The following is a 20,476-nucleotide window of genomic DNA, read 5'->3' on the forward strand; positions in this document are numbered from 1 at the left end:
TAGTAACACTTTAACTGCTTCCAATCGGTCTGTATATGCAGTAAAACATGCAAGTAATACTCACTGTGGAACCTAAGGGGTTAATCCTGTGCATTGTGTAAAAATGCCATTTGAGCCTGACTTCTCTGTTTCCCCCCCCCCCTTTTTCCAGTGTCCCCCTCATATTTCTTGATAAGACATATCAGTGTAGAGTCACTGCACATGCTCAGTTTGGTGTGTATTGCTAGGTTTTTTTTTTTCTTGGGGGAGTGCATGTGATCAGCACAGGGCCAATCAGCACTGTCCAGACAGAGGTCAGGGCTTCTGCATCCTCCTAGAGCAAAATAAAAACTCTTCCTACCAGCTTTAACATATGCACGTGCTGGACACTGATCGAAGGCACAAGACTGCTCTAACTGCTGCTGAGGGTATTTAGCAGTTTATATTTACTAAAATAATTGCATTTCCATGTTCTGTGTACTGTGAGAGACCAGATATAGTGAATGCAGGGTCCTGGGTTTAGTAACACTTTAATATTTGGAGCATATGGAGGTTTATGAGTGGTGTATGGTTATGGTGTATGAGAAAAGTAGTATTCTCTCAGTCGGATGCTGGGGAACCACACATGGAGGTCTCTCTCCCATTTGGAGATGTAAAGCAGTTGGATCCCTTTTCTGGAGCAGAAAGAAATAATTTATACATCAATGTAATCATCACACAGCTGTTTGCAAGGAGTGAGACTGCAAATAAAAGAGGGCACCCTGGGTAAGGATGCCAGAAAATGTGCAAGTTGGAGTTTGTTCCCGAAAGAGATTAGCAAAGAAGCGAATGTCTGGCCTGGAACAGTCCTCTGCTTTTTAGAGGTCTGAAAACCTGAGTCGGAGAGTCTTGGACTGAAAGGAGGATTCCCTATTACAGTAAACAGTAGGGAAGGGGCAGGAGAGATTTTATTTCTTTGAAAGACTTTGGAGCATATGCCCCAGGTCTCTCCTGCAGTGCCTTTTTTATTCTTACCAGGGGCTATTTTATTTCTAATGCTAGGGGCCCTTCAATATACAAACTTGGGTTTCTCAAAAGATGGTTGGTCTTAACTTAGGGTCTGGTTTTAAACTCTTCCAATGTTTTTGGCGATATTGTGTAATAAATCTTAAACTTTGTTGGGAGCGCTCCCACACAGGTGCCTCCTCAGCACACAGCTTGCGGAGGAGGCTTTCGGCAAAGGGACCACTTTGTGCAATATCTTTGCACAGAGGAGGTAAGTAGAACTGCATTTTTATTTTAGGGATTTTTTTTTTTAGCCAAGTTAAGGAATGATCTTTGACTTTTTTTTTTCTAAAAGCCCCTGTGTGTTCAAGCACACATAGGTGTTTAGAAGAGTTTAGGGGCAGAGGCATCTAAAAGGCAGGAAAAAAAAAAAAAAAAAACACCTTACTGCCAGTGCGTCCAGGAGCAGAGGCGTTTTAGCAGAAAAATGCTCAAAGCACCTAACCGGGCGATGGCGCTAAGGACATTTAGTGTTTGAACGTTGATTTCAATGGCCAGAATAAATTATTATTCTGGCCAGTGACATGAACGTCGAAGCGCTTGATGCACATGAATGCGTTACATGCATTTACAAGCTTCAAGCTTTTTTTTCTGCCATAATGCTGCCGTCAGGAGGAAAGCCATCTAGGAGTTGGAAAAATGTCCAGTTGGCACAGGGCCTTAAAGAACACTTAGTGGTGGATGGGCTTTTAAATAACAGATTTTGTTAATGTATTGTATAAATGTATTAACATTTATATATTTCTTAATTTATAATTTTTTTGTATATTTAGGCGTTTTGGGGGGCCCTGTAGTTTGGCATATGATAAATAGCAGGTAGGTATCCTTGACGTCCACAAAGGTTAGAAGATCACTAGGTTGAAGGGAAGCAGTGACCTACTTAACAGAATCTATATTAAAATTTAGTTTGAGAAGGGACCTCTTGAAATGGAATAAAATGACTCACTTTCACTTGGGGAAGGTATGAGTGGAAACCCTGCAGCCTTTTCTGCTCTGCAATGGGAATAATCCTTCAAGAGAGGAGCTGCTGGAGAGCAGAGTAAAGAGCTGTGTATTTTTGCAGTAAAAAAGCAGTAAAAAAAAAAAAAAAGTGCTAATACAGCTTCTAGGAAAGTAAACAGATAGTGGGCATGGAGCCTTAGAGCTTTGCAGAGACAAGTAAACACTACAGATATCTGTGTTTTGTTCAGATTCCATGACGGAGGTTTACAAATACCTTAAGGCCCAGTTCACACCATAGAAAACAGCACGTTTTTGGCGTGTTACAATGCATTTTTAATATGTTTCGGTTTATTTTTTCCCCTTTTAAAATTTAAATAGGGACATGTGCATTCCAGTGCATTTTTGATGCATTTTAGCGCGTTCCAGTACAATTCTGTGCAGGAAAAATGCAGCCTGTTCTACTTTTTTTCTTCACATCAGTGCTTGCAGTTTCAGTGCATTCTGGTTGAACTATGACATTGACAACCATATAACCTACTTTCTGTGCATTTTGGATGCAGAAAAAAAAAAAGGCCCACTGAAAAGCATGGAGTGTGAACTGGCCACTCAAGGTAAACACTTCAATACCTAAATATGTGCTCACTGAAAATACACTAGAATTTTTACTGTCAAGGTACTGTGTAGGGCTTTTGTATATATTTTTTTGATTATAGTCAGGACAAGCCAGAAGAATACAAAATGGTGCGTATGACTATTTTTCATTCTGCCAGCAAGTAAGAATTCTAGGCTCTTCACAAACATCTAGGGGAAAGTTCAGAAGCAGGCCACATCCTGTGAAAGCCATAATTCTGCATAGTATACAATGTAGCCAGGTACAATTTGCATTACATTCATTTCCTTCAGCTTTATAGAGCTTATCCAGATTTACTCCTGTTGTCATCACATTTGATTTGACACATTTTAAAGAGAACCTGTCGCAATTTAAATAATGGAATACACAAAAGCTTCCTCAGCTATGTCATCTAAACTTCATGGAACTCCCTTTCTAAAGAAGTATATGCAAGTGCATCCAATTCATAGCTGTGCATGTTGGGTCCAGAGTGGTTGCATATATCGCATGAAACCCTCACTATCAAAAAATCTAATATGTAATGACCTTCATGCTAACTGGCTATATTCGCGTACCCTTGATGTTCAATTTTAATGCTGCCAGTTAATATTTTTTTTTTTGTAACAGGTTCCTATTAATTTTCCATTACGGAGAGTCTGGAGACTATACCATGGTTTAAGAAGGGAGGTGTATACAAATATAGTAGTATGTTCACTTTTTTTTTTTTTTTTAACCATATGACCTCCAGAGGATTTACCCCCTTCCTGACCAGGCCGTTTTTTGTGATACGGTGCTGCATTACTTTAATTGACAATTACGTGGTCATGCAACGCTGCACCCAAATTAAATTTATGTCCTTATTTCCCCCCCAAATAGAGATTTTATTTGGTGGTATTTGATCGCCTGTGCGTTTATTTTTTGCGCTATAAACATGGCCAGTAAAAAGTTTTTGAAAAAAAAATCAAATTTCGTCATAAATTTAGGCCAAAATGTATTCTGCTACATGTCTTTGCTAAAAGAAAAAAAAAAATCCCAATACGTGTAAATTAATTGTTTTACATGAAAGTTATAGCGTTTACAAATGGTGTGTGTATGTATGTATGTATGTATATATGTATATATATATATATATATATATATATATATATATATATATATATATATATATATATATATATATATATACACATATACACATATACACACACACTGGAATTTTATTTATTTATTTTAACTAGTAATTGAGGCGATCAGCGACTTATAGCGGGACTGCGGCAGGCATTCTGACACGGGGGGGAATGAACGGTCACAGACCTCCCCAGTGACACAAATACAGTGTTCATTGCTAATAAAAAGTACTGACACTACCAATGACACTGGGCAGAAAGGGGTTAACATTTGGGGTGATCAAAGGGTTAACTGTATGCTGCTTTCCTATGTGGGCTGTGCGTGCTTTACACTGTAAGTACATGGCTTTGTATGGCTCTGCTATGCAGAGCCATACAAAGCAGTGTGCAGGAACTGACAGGGGAGAGATCTGTGTTGTTTACATAGATGTCTCTCCCCCGTTGGTGATACAGATCGCTGGGTGCCGGTGGGGAAACAACAGTCGGGACTCGGTGATTGACAGCCGAGGCTGCGAATGGAGGCGCAGGTAGGGCACGCTCGCATGCCCCCCTACCTGGAAATGCAGAAATGATTTTGCACAGCCGTGCTGTCCTGTAGCAGTATTTCTGCTATACGGCGACGCGGAAGTGGTTAATGGCAGCTTTTATTTTCTTCAGTAATCGAAATACCATAAGATACAGTTTTCCCCAGTACCTGCTTATCAGCAGGTTCAGCTAATGGCTGTGAGAACATTTGAATAGCATTTTGTAGTGTAAAAGGACTGGCATACAGCATAGCACAGTACTTGGGAATCAAAAAGAGAGGCAAAGGATCCAAGCATCAATGTTCAGGACAGCTTCAAGTCTTTTTCTTGGTAGACAGCACAGAGGTCTAGCCATCATATTCCAACATGGTAAGGCCGCTTAAACTTTGTATAATGTAAAGACCATTATTCATAAAGAGGAAATAAAGCATACTATTATTTCAATATATATATTTTTTATTTCTGCAAAACGCACATTTTTTTTTTCCAGCACATAGCACAAACCCTAGATATTTAAATATAAACCCAACATTTAACCACCCTCACCAGCTTTGTATGCTTGGCCTGGTTGCCTGTGTCTGGAAAGAGTTACATTATATTTGGCTTTGCAATAAATTTGCACTTCATTTGAGGAGCAAGTGTGGGCTTTTCATTTTAAAAAGCGATGGTCCCTTTTAACATGGTCGCCACACCTCCCTCACTTTCCTTCATGGCTTATTCAGAGACGCTGCTTTCTGCAGGAACGTTTTAAAACCAGTTACAAAGTCCAGAAATAAAATTAAGAAATAAATAGAACAAATAACTATGGCTGATAGTTATGGGTCTCTGCAGCATTGTAAATATTTTAAACTGGTTAAAAAATAAAATAACCTGGAGTTATTAAAAACACAGTCACTGTCATTTTGCCTCAACAAAAGCACAGGGAGACATTCTGTGGCCTGAGCTACTGTGAGTATGCAGCCTACTGATTAACTAGGAACTGCACAAATGACTAAAGTATGAATAGTACCTCATGCCACAGTGATGTCACTGATCTCAGACAAACCAGTAGGCCCAAATATTGGTTTAGCACAAAAAAAAATGGCCTTGACAACAACAGAGGCAAAAGACACTTAAGATATTCAGGTACATGCTGCTTCTTTCCCTCTGTCATGTGATATTATCACACAAAACATATATATAAATATATAATTTATATAATGTATACAGATTCCCGCTCTGCTGCAGAGCGAATAATGCAGGTGTTGCAAGGCTGCAGGCCCTTATTTTATTGCATGTACAGTAGGTGGCGCTGCTGGGGTTACTAAAGCGAAAATAATTACATACAGCGACAAGGACACGTTACTACAGGGATCATTTCCTGTATATCAATAGGTGTATGTTGTGTCAAATTTACCTATTCTGGCAAAGATTGTAAAATGAAAGATCACGTTGGCACCAGAGTCTTGTGGTGTCCGTTACAACCAAACCACCCACCCCCCACCCTCACCCTACAAAGGAATGTGTCATGACTAATGGACCAGCAATAATATACAATTCTACACACATATTGTATGTATCCTTACATATAAAAAGTGTGTAAGTTCATACACACACCTGCTTTGTGCTCTTAGCCTCCTCCTCTTTCTGACTGGGAACCCTATAAGATAAAATGGGCGACGCGATCTTGTAATTCACTGGCTAGACTCTGCAGGCGGTTTCTTAGTGGAGGAGTAAAAATAGGTGTACAGAGGGGCCTAAGGGTGCAGAGCAGATCACTGGGGAAACTTCTGCCCGACCAAGGAGGCGATAACTGAAGAAACGTTGCTGGTATCTCAAAATGATCACATCTGCAGATCTTCATTGTAGCGGATAATGTGCATGAGACTTTCATAGAACATGTAAAGCAGGGTTATGGTCTGTGGAGATGACCTCCAGAGCTTATGGAGCAGCACTGAAGGACTTAAAATAGTGCAATGATCAAAAGCGTCCAGTGATACTCCATGTCCACTTGTGGCGTGGCATGGCCTCACTCAGATCAGGTCTTGTGCTCAGATTTGCTCCCGTCACCCATTTCATTCAAAGTTGGGCTTGGAAAAAACAAATATATATATATGTATATTGTACAAGGGGCTCAGTTATTCTCAAAAAGGGACAGAAGGTCATCATTGCCACTGTTTGGAAGGTCCGGTGGCCCAAGGTATGAGAGCAGCTCATCTGGATTGGTCAGTTCAGGGAGAAGCTGGAAAAAAAAAAAAAATGAACACATACATTAATATGAATACAAGTCACCAAACGCTCATGAAACAGCATAGCAAGAGGTTTTGCTGCTGGAGTACTCATACACCTATTCCTGTGAATGTAGGGGAAAGTTCCCTATGGGCCATAGGAGACTATAAAGATACCTGTAGACAACGTACATCAACATGATAAAGCCCATATTTACCTCCACTTTTCTTATCACCAATATGGCTTATTTTTATATTTTTTCCATTTTTTTTTTCTAAACCATTACATGCAAACCAAGATATCCAGCAAAAGTGACATCAAACAGGAATTTGGAAAGGGGTGCATACCATAGTCACCGCCTAGTCCCTGTTGCTGCAATTCCTCAAACTCCCCCCAGTAGTGTTTTTCCTAACCTTTGTCTCTGTCACTTTTACTATATAGCTTGGCCCGCATGTAACAATTAAGGAAAAATTTAAATAAAATGAAAAAAAAAAATGGCATTGCATGTAATTACATACAATTATACAATTTTTTTTTTCCATTCCTTTGCATACGTTAAAATGCACATTTTAAAGCGGAGCTCCACCCAAAATGGGAAGTTCCGCTTTAAGGCCTGCTCCCCCGCTCCCCATTAAGGATTGGCACCTTTGTGATGGGGATTTGGGGGTTGCGGTTACCTGTCAAATTCAGGTACCCGCTTCCCCCCCCGCCTAGGCGATCGGAAACGGAAGGTGTCCTCCCTCCCTGTAGTTTTTTGGGATGAGTGACAGGTCCCAGAAGACTACAGGACCATTTATGAAGCGCATGTGCAGTGGGTACCCGGCTGTGAAGCTGCAAGCAGTCACAGCCCACACTGAAGATGTCGGCCTCCAGGACGGCTGGAGAAAAGGGCTGCGGGGGACACACCGTGGGACCGAGGAACAGGTAAGTGGCTGTTTTTTTAAAAGTCAGCAGCTACAGTTTTTGTAGCTGAGGACTTATTTTTTTTAACAGAGTGAGTGGAATTCTGCTTTAAGTCTGAAGATCACTTAAAAATCCTAAACATTATATTTTTCCTGAAAGCAGAGACCTTGTAGAAAAATTGTTGGCATTTGGAAATTTTTATATGTTGCATGATAATTACATTACTGTTTATCAAACCTGTATTTTTAGTGGGGGGAAAAAAAAAAAAAAAAACTCAAATGGAATAGAATTCATTTTACTGCACACAAACCATATTAACCATGTTTTGGGTAAAATATAAAAGATGAAGCGGTGTTGAGTAAATATATACTAAATACAGTATGTCAAGCCTTAAAAGATTTTATTTTCTTTAAATCATACTTACCTAGGTGGATGCAGCATCGATCTGATGCTGCATCTGTACCCTGCCGGTTCTAAGGATGAGAACTGAGTGATCAGATACAGATGATCACTCAGTTCTCCTTGCTGCTTTGAGCAAAGAGCGGTGAGACAGTCACCGCTGTCTGCTCTCCCCACAATGGCTCCCGCTGCCATCTCTGAGAAAGCACACAGCCAGGACAGCAGCCACTCTTATGCACACTGCTGGATCAAGATCCGGCTCAGGTAAGTATTGGGGGGTGCTGCATAGTGAAGATTTTTTTACCTTCATAAATAGAATGCATGAAGGTAGAAAACCTTCAGTCTTTACAACCTCTTGAAATCCTGCAATTGGTAGAATAGCACTTTTCTTTCCCCTATCATTGGAAGGATAGCAGTATTATACACTGACTTGTATTTGGAGTTTCTTGGATATTTTAAAAGCAGATTCTTTTCTTTTTTTTTTTTTAAAGCAAAAAATTTAGTAGCCTTACATCAAGCGATGGTTCAGGCACATCTCCAGTACCCGGGATTGCAACTGTGGGGTTAAATGCCAGATCACCCCCAGGCTGAGCCATATTTGGCCGTGCTTGGTTCCGGTGGTGTAACTGCGGTGACTGGCTGTTCATGTTGGAGGTGTGAAGTGACTGAACTGGATTATGGGATGGATCTATCCGCCCTGTGCCAGGAACCTGTATACAAAAGAAACCAATTATAAAACAGTTGAAAAAATATTCTAGAACACATAAATGTACAAACATAACACAGCACTCCTGTATTTTATCTCTTATTTCATTTCTCATAAACAGCACTTTTCTAAACCGACATGAACCCTTGATATATCTGAATGTAAATTAGCCACATAACCCCAATGCTAAATTTTACTGGGGCTCTTAAACCTGTATCAAACAGGACTAGTGTATTGTTGAGAACGTCTAAATTAAAGAAAAAAAAAAAAAAAAAAACTTGCTCCCATGATGCAATAAAAACTTCCCAATTTGAGACAGCTAGATGCTTTAGAAGGGTCAGGCGCGGATAAATACTCAGGGCCTAGGCTGCATATTACCTGCATCCCAATTAAAAGGAAAGAAGTTCGTTCCCCAAAATTACCAAAGTTTTGTTAACTACACAACAAAAAAGGTAACAAAATGGAAATACACTGCAATCTACCCAGGATTCCTTACTGTTAACAATGAGCTACTGTAAAGTTGGGTGTATTGCAGGCAGCTTTGTAGAAAATACTTAATCCTTCACCTAGATCTGACACACCTAACAAGACCAGGAAGAACATATTATTGGAATAGAAAAGGCTGACGCACAGCAAACCATGTGCCCTTTGACTTGCATACTCCTAGATCTTATTGACAGAAAAAAGAAAACCAAGTTAATACACATTGGCCTAATGGAAAGATAGAAAACAGATTTACATGGAGTTGCTGAAATCACTAAATACAAGCAGCTAATAATACTGTCCAACTTTGTACTAGTGTCTGTTGCATCAAGGGATTTGGGTTTTTTAACCTGCTGCAAACTTGCAAAGGAAAGCCCTAGCTTTTCAGAACCCTCGATATTAGCATAGATTTATTTACTGCTTATTTCCATCTGGGAAGAATCTTGTTCTTCAGCCATAAACAGCAAGCAGGCAGCAGGAGGGACCTTTACACAGACACTGTAGTTTGTCCTCAAATTTTGTTCTAATTTAGGCAACTTAAAATCTCTCTGTGGACGCTGTCCATAATGTCCTCCCAGCATGCAAAAAAAGCTGTTGTAAACCACAAAAATCCTGCATTTTCACTATTTTTAGAACTGCTACCAGTAAGTCATTATTTCCACTGGGCTACAGAATTGATTCTCTTCGGTTGTTAGGAGTCTCCAAGGTCCCCATTCATAGTGCTAGTGCTTCTCAAAAGACCTCCAATCAAAGTATTTATCCACAATGTAGTTGTGTGCTGTAACACTCAGGATTTATGTATGTTACTGCTTTGTGGAATAATACACATACCCTAGTGATAGCTACCAGAGGAAAGAACATTTAGTATGCCATGTTAACCAGAAATATGGATGTATCTACCACTATGGGCTTCAGTGACCGTTGTGAATTGTGCTTGTGGATGGGTCCCTATATAGTCAAAGCTGCATTCTAACAATACTGGTACCTGGTACACATTTTGACTTCTACATTTCAGAACAAAATTCTAAAGGCAACAGACTACACATACAGTGAAGGAAATAAGTATTTGATCTCCTGCTGATTTTGAATGTTTGCCCACTCACAAAGAAATGATCAGTCTAAAAATCGAATGGTAGGTGTATTGTAACACAGACAGAATAGCAACAAAAAAATTCAAAAGAAATGCATGTCTAACAAATGATGCACTGATTTGCATGTTCCTGAGGGAAAAGTATTTGATCCCCTATCATTCAGCAGGATTTCTGGCTACCAGGTGTCTTTCATACAGGTAACAAGCTGAGATTAGAAGCAGTCTCTTAAAGGGAGTGCTGCTAATCTCATTTTGTTACCTGTATAAAAGACACCTGTCCACAGGAGCAATCAAACAATCAGATTCCAAACTCTCCACCATGGCAAAGACCAAAGAGCTGTCCAAGGATGTCAGGGACAAGGTTGTAGACCTACACAAAGCTGGACTGGGCTACCAAACTATCGCCAAGCAGCTTGCTGAGAAGGTGACAACAGATGGTGCAATCATTTGCAAATGGAAGAAACACAAAACAACTGTCAGTCTCTCTAGGTCTGGTGCACCATGCAAGATCTCACCTTGTGGAGTGTCAATGATCATGAGAACAGTGAGGAATCATCCCAGAACTACACGTGAGGATCTTGTCAATGATCTCAAGGCAGCTGGGACCACAGTCACCAAGAAAACAATTGGTAACACACTATGCCGACAAGGATTGAAATCCTGCAGTGCCCGCAAGGTTCCTCTGCTCAAGAAAGCACATGTCCAGGCCTGTCTGCAGTTTGCCACTGAACATCTGAATGATGCAGAGGAGGACTGGTTGAAAGTGTTGTGGTCAGATGAGACCAAAATCGAGCTCTTTGGCACCAACTCAACTCGCCATGTTTGGAGGTGTAGGAGGAGGAATGCTGCCTATGACCCCAAGAACACCATCCCAACTGTCAAACATGGTGGTGGAAACATTCTGCTTTGGGTATGTTTTTCTGCTAAGTGGACAGGACAACTGCACCGCATAAAAGGGACGATGGATGAGGCAATTTACCGTTAGATCTTGGGTAAGAACCTTCTTCCCTCAGCCAGGGAATTGAAAACGGGTCGTGGATGGGTGTTCCAGCATGACAATGACACAAAACACACGGCCAAGGCAGCAAAGGAGTGGCTCAAGAAGAAACACATTAAGGTCCTGGAGTGGCCAAGCCAGTCTCCAGACCTTAATCCGATTGAAAATCTGTGGAGGGAGCTGAAAGTTTGAGTTGCCAAACGTCAGCCACCAAACCTTAATGACTTGGAGAGGATCTGCCAAGAGGAGTGGGCCAAAATCCCTCCTGAGATGTGTGCAAACCTGGTGGCCAACTACAGGAAACGTCTGACCTCTGATTGCCAACAAGGGATTTGCCACCAAGTACTAAGTCATGTTTTGTGAAGGGGATCAAATACTTATTTCCCTCATGAACATGCAAATCAGTGCATAATTTGTTAGACATGCATTTCTTTTGAATTTTATGTTGCTATTCTGTCTCTCAGTGTTACAATAAACCTACCATTCAATTTTTAGACTGATCATTTCTTTGTGAGTGGGCAAACATTCAAAATCAGCAGAGGATCAAATACTTATTTCCTTCATTATAAGTGTACATACAGTAGCTGTGTATACTGTTACAAATTCAACATCAGCTCATGTCAGAAGTTCTGACAACCTCTAGAATTACAGAATCGACAGAAGTGCCCACTATAAACAATATGGCTCACTAGCAGTGCTGTTACTATTCCTCTAATAAAAGGCGGAGGGTTGCTCTTATGTCATTGCATCTTTGTGCAAAAAGTCAATTTGCAGAATGTACTCACTCTAGAAATTTACAGATACTATATTTGGTATAATTCCCATTATTCTTATTAGCTCACCTGTCCTGTCAGCGAAGGTCCTCCAGGCTTCTCCTGGTTCATCATGGAGCTTGGAATGTCAGACTGGTAAGAGATGGGTGGAGGGCCACCGGTGTTAAAGTCATTCATTGTTGGGGTGCCAGGGTTCGATGAAGGGAAGCTGCCTTCAGGGAATCCCCCTGGATTCTGGAAAGTTGGGCCTACAGTCAGATATAGCAATGTGAGTGAAAACACGGACCTAATCATTGTATAGTATTAGCAGAAATAAGCACAAGTTTTATATCCAATCTTTACCAAAATATTGAACTGCAAACTATTTTATATGGAAAACATAAAAATGTAAAAGTTGCACCCACAGGCTGCAAGTGAGAATACATGCTATGCAATATTTCCCTGACTTTTTCATTATTTTAGTACTAAACATAAGAGACAGAAAATATGTACAAAACATGATACATTCTCTTTAGAGACAGGATTATCTGACAGGGAAAAAGGAAATTAAATCAAAACAAAAAAACGTGCAAATCATGTATTATCGTAGCACCGGGGTCTCCAAACTTTCTAAACAAAGGGCCGGTTTTACTGACCTTTACACTTTAGGGGGCCGAACTGTGACCAGTGGGAGTAGAAAATATCCTGGCATCAGTGGAAGTGAACAATGCCCCATCATTGGTATTAGGGAGAGTAATGGTGCCCCATCCTCGGCGTCAATGGGAGGACTGGTGCCCCATCCTCGGCGTCAATGGGAGGAATGGTGCCCCATCATTGGTGTCAATGGGAGAAATAAAGCCCCATCGATGTCAATGGTAAGAAAAAGTGCCCCATCGTTAACATCAATGAAAGGAATAGTGTCCCATCGTTGGCATCAATGGGGGAATAGTGCTCCATCATTGATGTCAATGGGAGGAATAGTGCCCCATTGCCCAGGTCAGTGGGAGAAACTATTCTCTACTGTTGCTTACAGTGGGAGGAATAATGCCTTGATGGCCGGATAAAAGCAAGCAAAGGGCCGCATCTGGCCCCCAGGCCGCAGTTTGGAGACCACTGTCTTAGCACACCAATCCTACAAAATTCTAATGTCAAGAGAAAATGGTTCCATCTTGATGTCACTGGACAACGTGTGAAACCATTTATATTCTGGAAACTGTGACATGTGAAGAGGAAGATGATAAAGTACATTTAACTTGTTTCCTGTAGAAAGGAGACAATGTGGTCAGTGACCATTGAGAATTATTAGCCTTTATTACTCACCCTGCTGACTGCTGTATTCAGCTCCGGCGCCCCCTCCTGACTGCATGCTGTTGAATGGAGAAGAACTTGGTCCCAGTGCAGCAATCATTTCCATGACGTTCGGCATTACCATGTGTGCCGGGCTGAGACTTCTACAGCGCTTCAGGACCGGTCCATCTGCCTCTTCCTTTATATGGGTATCTGGTTTCACTGGGACTGGTTTCCAGCAACATGAAGGATCAATCGTAATTTCTTCATAGTCATAGCTAGGGAGGCAACAATAAATAACATAACTGACATGTAAATTAACAGAAGTACCATTGCTACTTGAAACACACCTATTTGAAAGCACTCATCCGTGCAGCCATTACTATACTGTCATACTAATTATGGTGGCAGCAGTGATAGGGTTAAAAGGGGGACTAGAAAGAGGACCACCGCAGTGTGCTGCTTTTTCCTTGTCCCATCCCAAGACAGAAGCTGTTCCTTGACCAAGCTGTAATGTAACTGTAAAGTCATCTCAGATCTGGCTATGCTGTTTGGCAGAATTAACTGGACCGTAAAAAGGAGCCAAGCAGAATTACACATCCTTTGACAAATAAAACAGTATTTCAACTGTGCATTTAACCATGTATCTGTTATTCCACTTGACAAATAAATTCCTGAAGCATTAGATACTTACTTTTGAATATAGAGGAGAGTTCCCAGCATATACTGATCAACTTCCAGGCCCTCCAAAAGGGCAGTTTTACTGTAAAAAGACCACAAACATTTAGCATTAGAATATCAGAAATCTGCACACAATTTAGCAGAAGAGGTACCAAGGCAATATATAGCTAAATATATCAAGTGAAAAAATGCCTCTCTTCAAAAAAATAAAAAGGGTATGTTCGGTGGGGTCATAAATTTGTGTTTCAAACAATGATTTATCTTAGAGAAGTAGGGCCAAAACTTTTGGCCCTACTTCTATGGATCACAAGAGTGCACTTTGTTGTGCACTCCTGTGACCCATTTTCAGCTGACAGCGGACTAAAGCACGCTGTCGACTGTGGTCACTGAGCTAGTCCAGGCTCTGGATTGATCAACCCAGATGCCTGACTGGCAGCTAGTTCAGCCTCTCAGCGAGCCGCTAAGAGAGTCTGAGCCAGCTGCTCCTACCCACTCTACAGCCCAGCACTTTAATGAGCGCTGGAGGGGCAGAGCAGAGAGCCAGTTACTGACAGTCACCACTCTCTGCTCAGTGAAGAGCGTGAACTGCGCAATCAACTGTCTTTAATTGCTCAGTTCTCTTAGAAGCAGCAGGGAATAGATGCAGCATGGACCACTGATGCATCTACCTAGATGAGTATGATTTTTTTTTTTTTTTTTATTCAGAATCCCAAACTTGTCTTAAGTTTATTTCAGACTCATCTAGGAATTCCTTATATGTATGACTAGGGTGGGAACATCTACAAGAGTGTGTGAGGTTTTACCAGTGACTTCATGGCCTGGTCAGGAAGGGGGGTAAATCCTCTGGAGGGCAAGTGGTTAAAGTGAACCTGAACAGTCCAAATTTATTTCCAAGACAACAAAGTATTCCTGTTGTTCCTCTTGTATTGTAGGATCAGGCTGTATATGGCTGCTGATTCTAAGTCAATACTAAGTTCCTCCCTTCTGTTGGGCATTAAAGCCTACATCTGATATTTTCAACTGCCAAATGGATCCAAGAGCTTCTATTGCCCTATGAAGATTTGATATTTAAGCCCCATACATGCCATTTAGCTGCCAAATGCCAGGGCACCATTGTAAACAGGTGCCTAGGATAACAAGGTCTTTAGAAGAATTTTTTTTTTATGCTGGTGCTTACAGGTAGCACAAGGTGCCGTCAATGTCATACTGTTATCCTTTAAAGGTTTTATGTTACGTGTATTTTAAATAAAGGACATAGCTGTCAATGGTGGAGGTGGGGAAATATTGCACAGACACCAAAATTATTCTGGTATTGGGGTTCATGGTTACCAATTCAGTTTGTCACCAAATTATTTAGCATGACAAACTGATTCATAGAATAAGGCCTAATGAGCACAAGTGTTTGGTAAGTACAACTAGTACATTGGCTTTGTTGATTGGTAAAGCATCTGACATCTAAGCCAATGGGTGGATAAAGGAAAATGAAAGAATGGAAAACGCAACAGCCACTATGCAGACAATATTCGTCCACTTTCATGTTCATCTACTTTCTCTTTTCCCAGTAAGGCAAATAGAGATAACAAGACTGAATCTTACTTGCACACAGGACATCTCCATGTCCCTCGCTCACAGTTCAGCTGCAGGTATGACTCCAGGTCAAAGCACTGAGGGGATATAAAGAAATATCTTAAAAAGTAATAAAAGCAAATTAAACAGAAAAAGAAAAATCATTTTCTATTTTTAACCAATAACAGGTGGAAAAGTGAGAAAAAACAAATCGTAATAGGAAAGAACAAGATAAAAATGTTTTAACAGAGAAGGTGAACTACAGTGAGTGAGAGGACAGAATAAAGAGACATCCAGTTACCTGAATATGTCGACAGTCATGGCCCCTGGCAGGAAGCTGAATTCTGCGGAAGGTGATCGGACATTTCAGGGACACTTTAATAGCCGTCTGTTCCACCCCATCCTCCCCATTAGGCCCAGGGGTTCCTGGGATGCTGCCACTACTGAAATTTCTCTTAACTGGAAGAAAATTAAATACTTTTTATAATCTGGACAAGTCAAAAAAGTAAACAAATACCATTCAATAGAGTGTTCAGGGCATGGTCTTACTTTTGGTGATGCAGTGCTCTGCAGGGAGCAGCCTCTTCTTTATCAAACCCTGTAGGACAGATCTCACAGATGGACGATGCACCAATTGCAGCACAAACAGGTGAGACTGCAAAGAAGATGAAGACATCAAAATGTTTGGATGAGAATATACTGTACATCGATATCTACTTATTCCACACTATGTAGTACTTTGCTTGCTTAGCTCCTTACTTAGCTGCTTGTTTCCCAAAATTTTGAGATATAAAGCAACTATAGGCAGGATGTGAAAAGTTCTGGAGCCAAGATATTTAAAAATCATCCTAGAATATGACAAGTATAAGCTACAAATCATCAGGGTACAGCTACATACTTGCTTTTCAGTAAGAATGCAGTGCAGGGATGGATTCTCAGCACAGGATTCTGATGTGCAAGACCAGTAGGCACTAAAATGAATCAAACCGTACGCACATATGGTACAACGGTACAAAAGTACATATGGCAGGCAAGTAGTCAGAGTTGTTCAATTACATAAAATGAACAGTATTGTCCAATTCCTAATTTAAGAAAATGCAAAACCCAGTAAATTACTGTCAGAGCAACCAGATAGAATCACAATTTAGAGTAGGTGGCACTTAATGCCTACAAGAAATTATTCAGGCTGCAGACACAAGTGACGGACAGTACATTTTTTTTTTTATTACAAAGAACAAGTGTCGTTGTCTATCGGGTCCATCCATTCCCATGCCTCTCTCTCATGCCTTTTTTTAAATGTAAACTGGTCTGTTGACTGATCAGTTCATTGGTCATAGGCTTTCCAAACCTCCCTCAATAATTCAGTATGCTTCTATATGAATATTTGCACAAGGGGCAGAGACAAACAATGCATAATGTGGACCCTAGTCCTGTCCTATACAATCCTAATTTCTTGACTGCTGCTTTTTTTTCAAAATCAAGTTACAATTGCCTAAAAAAAAAAAAAAAAAAAAAGTAAAAAAGGGGAATGAATGTGGGGGAAAATGATATGGTATGCATCCGGTAAAACACAGCGATAGTGTGTTAAATTTTAATAAATATTTGGTGGATTTTGTCAATTAGAGGCTTAGTACTAAAAGCATCTCTACTGTGGTTCGTGTTGCCCTGAGCCAGTAGAGTCTCCTTTTACCAATTAAAGAGAATAGAAATAAAAGATGGAGATGGACAGTTCTTGTCTCAGGCGCTTGAGGTCATAACCTATAGTCCCAAGTCAGTATCCTGCTCTAGTCAGCACCCCTTTCTCCCACCTTACAGCATGTAGTACTCACACAGCAGCAGGCACTGACGGTGATCTGAATGCTGTTTCTTCCAGGCTGACACACATGCTTCAGATAGAGGGGTTTATGAGAGGTCTTGTTGTCTCCGCGCTCAATGCTCAGTGGTGTGGAATTGACGCTGACCTGGACAGAACATGGCCAGTTTGTGTTCATCTGCCGATCTTCATGATGGTAACATTTGAACTGCAGCTCTAAATCAGGCCTAAGGATGATGCAATATTAATGTCATTCAGCTGGAAAAACAGCAGAAGATTCAAGCTAGATCCTCAGTATCAAGTTTGAAACACTATAGCAGATACAGGGCTTCTGTCCATTGTACCGCAACTCCTTTTCTCTTCAAAAATATGAAAACTGATTAGTTGCTATTGGCAACAGCTTCAAGCTTTCTCAAGATTTTAGTAAGAAATGATGAAAAACGTACCGCATCATAAGGGTCTTGTATACAGATTCCCGCAAGTGGAACACATGGTTACTGACGGCCAGGTTATGCTGCAATCGGAAAGGCTCTAGCACAATCCCATCTCGCACTGGGAACGTTAGACGTAGCTCATCATTGGAAGCACCTAACAGCACAAATGGAAAAGTCTGAATTCGCACTCAACATCATGGTGTCACTTTCTTTTAAGACCCAAAGTAGGATAAAAGGAGAAAAATGAGAGTACCACAGAGGTCTTCCTTTTGAAAGTGCTAGTTGCCAGGAATGTTACAATTACTGATCTACAGACTTCTTCCAGGTCAGTGATTCAAAGTAATGAAGCTACTGGTACAGACGGACAACTAGGCAAACAGCCCTTTCAGAAGGAGTGGTCATTAATGGCAGCCTCCATAGTTCCTCACTACTGGTTTCCTTCAATTAGAATTCCCACAATCTCACCTGTTGGCGACTGGTGCAGGGTGTTGTGTGGAGGTTTCACATCTGGAAGGAATGGAGACTTGACATCCTGCCCTGGTGACATATATGGTGGAGCAGTGCTACCAGGTGTCATAGGTGGTGTAGGGTTACCAGGCAATGGAGAACTGGGATATCCAGGCATAGAGCGTGCCGGCTGAAACAAGAAAGAAAGAGTAAACCTAATTCTGCAATTTAAAAACAAAGAAACATAACTGAAAGTTAAACGGTACTTTGGGTTACCAAAACATTTTCAGAACACATCACAGTTCATATCACCAAATCTGGTCCTCACACCTTGTTGGTCTTTGACTGTATTTGTAACTAGGTTGTAACAATTCTACTTTTCACTGGAAATGTTACTTTATTTTTTTTCTTATATTAATCTCATCGCTTATATTGTAACTGGTTGTAATGGGAGCCAAAATCCATAGTAGGTTCAGGTCTAAGTGCTTGGGAGACTTGCAAAGCCATCCCCGCTCTACCTATACAGTACAAAACTGGCTTGCATAATACACTATGGACTAGTTGCTGATGGATACTCACTACTACAGATCTTTCTCTGCTTGTAGTCAGTTAGGTTTGCTAAATGGAATATTAAAGTGCATCTAAATGCAGGAACAAAAAAGTAACCTATTGCACCTTAACAGTAAGATCTAGTGGCTGCTTGTCCCCTTCCCTTTAATTTTCATTGGATGATACTACCAGTAACACCACCATCCCACGGTGACAATGCTTACTTCTTGTACTGTAATCCATGGAGGAGCAGTCACCATAGGCTGCCCACTCCTGATTTGGAGTAAAGCCCTCCTCCGCTAAACATTTGTATAACAGAACATGTTCTGTAGTACACAGATGTTGAATGGCATCATTAGAGGAGGTGTGGGTAATTGTCTATTCAGAGCCACACAGACAATGGATCAAGATTTAATTATTTTAAAACAAATTTGAATAATATTGTATTTCTTTTTGCCTCCTAAATTGCAGTTACTAAGTGAGGAGTCCTCTTGGTAACCTCTAAATCAGCTTTTTTCAAATTGTTGACCAGAAGGAGCCATTAAAATCACGGAACCCCTACTAAAAATATAAGGTCTACAGCTCATGGTACATTCGTGTGATCAGCAGGTTCTATAGACTTAAAAAAAAAAAAAAAAAAAAAAAGGGGGATTTACTTTATAATCGTGTAATAAAATGGATAATAAATGGACAGAAAAGAAACACAAGCAGTAAACATTGTAATGACCCCTTATATTGTTAAACCATATAAAAGTGATCTCCTACTCTGGTGGGCAGTGTAGAAGTGATCACCTACACTGGTGACCAATATAGAAGTGACCCCCTCACATTGGTGGGCAGTGTACACGTGACCCCTTACATTAATGGTCAGTGTATAAGTGATCTCTTACATTGATGGTCAGTGTAGGCAGGAGATCAATCTGCCTTTTATCTTTTCTCAAGAACACCAAGCAAACTCTAATGGAACCCCAGTTGAGAAAGGCTGCTGTATAAAGACACAAAGGTCTCACTGGTAAATGAATAGCAGCAAGCAGAATGACACCACCACAGTTCTTCTCCAATGTCATAGGAAAAAATAAAAATAAATCAGGGGATCAGAACTTATGAATGCACTGATCAGGAATACCCCATAGATGCATGATCTAGGGGAAAATAACATTAGCAGCTTAAAGACAGCTATAGCCTTCTTCCTTACCCCACTCATAGTTTGACTGTAGGCAAAGTTTCCTCCATTGAAGTTATTGCTCTGTCCATTGTATTGGTCAGTCAGCTGTAGAGAAAGCATATGAGAGGAAGGAGGTGAGCTTGACCCATAAATCAGGACAAACAATCAGGACATACAGGGGTTATCCAAAAAAAAATAAAAATAAAAATGGAAACACTACATGATTTGCAGGTGTGAAAGTAATATGTTTCAAGCTGATAGCGGAAATGTTATTTTTTTTTTTTTGCTTCTGGTGTGTGATGAGGAGACACCTAGACATCAGTTAGGTAGCCTCATTTTCATCAGTCACTGTGTGCTGCTAATAATATGGACTCGTGTTAGAGCTTACTGAGCAAATTGTTGGTGTGCGCTTAGTTGGTGCCTTTGTGACTGAAGTTGCCAATTTATTTCCTGTGTCGTGAGGTACAGTATCAAAGGTTATGATGGCATATACAGTTTCTGAGAAAACGTAATCTGACAAGCATAGGCACGGTCAACACGGTCAGCTGGCCGAAAGAGAAAAAAGGACATTGCACAGGAATGTGGCACAGAATAAGAAAACTGCTGCAAAGTGACTGCAGAGCTCAATCTTCACAGTGATCACGTGGTGATCCAGCCAGTAACAAAAATTCCGGTCTTGAGGTGTCTACACTTTTGGACAGCAGCATTGCTAGTCGGGGAGGTTAGTTGTAGACCATTAGATTTAGATGGACTTGACTAACAAATTGAAG

At 40.7% G+C, this 20,476-nt stretch overlaps 1 protein-coding gene across 1 annotated transcript in view; it reads right to left on the reverse strand.

Annotated features, from left to right (window-relative positions):
- Positions 1-4,661: 4,661 nt before the first annotated feature.
- ZMIZ2 (zinc finger MIZ-type containing 2) overlaps positions 4,662-20,476 on the reverse strand; it is an 84,162-nt gene continuing 68,347 nt past the window's right edge. The window contains exons 8-19 of the mRNA XM_089692440.1: positions 19,737-19,811; positions 18,011-18,182; positions 17,558-17,699; positions 17,128-17,338; positions 15,848-15,953; positions 15,600-15,757; positions 15,329-15,396; positions 13,746-13,814; positions 13,085-13,329; positions 11,855-12,033; positions 8,249-8,446; positions 4,662-6,447 (exon numbers count right to left, since the gene is read on the reverse strand). Coding sequence (XP_089548566.1) covers positions 6,340-6,447; positions 8,249-8,446; positions 11,855-12,033; positions 13,085-13,329; positions 13,746-13,814; positions 15,329-15,396; positions 15,600-15,757; positions 15,848-15,953; positions 17,128-17,338; positions 17,558-17,699; positions 18,011-18,182; positions 19,737-19,811 — 1,731 coding nt within the window. The 3' untranslated portion in view covers positions 4,662-6,339. The remainder of the gene's footprint in view (positions 6,448-8,248; positions 8,447-11,854; positions 12,034-13,084; positions 13,330-13,745; positions 13,815-15,328; positions 15,397-15,599; positions 15,758-15,847; positions 15,954-17,127; positions 17,339-17,557; positions 17,700-18,010; positions 18,183-19,736; positions 19,812-20,476) is intronic.

The sequence above is a fragment of the Staurois parvus genome, unplaced genomic scaffold, assembly GCF_062004578.1.
Source record: "Staurois parvus isolate SC_StPar_1 unplaced genomic scaffold, SC_StPar_1.0 ptg000586l, whole genome shotgun sequence".
Taxonomy (NCBI): Eukaryota; Metazoa; Chordata; class Amphibia; order Anura; family Ranidae; genus Staurois; species Staurois parvus.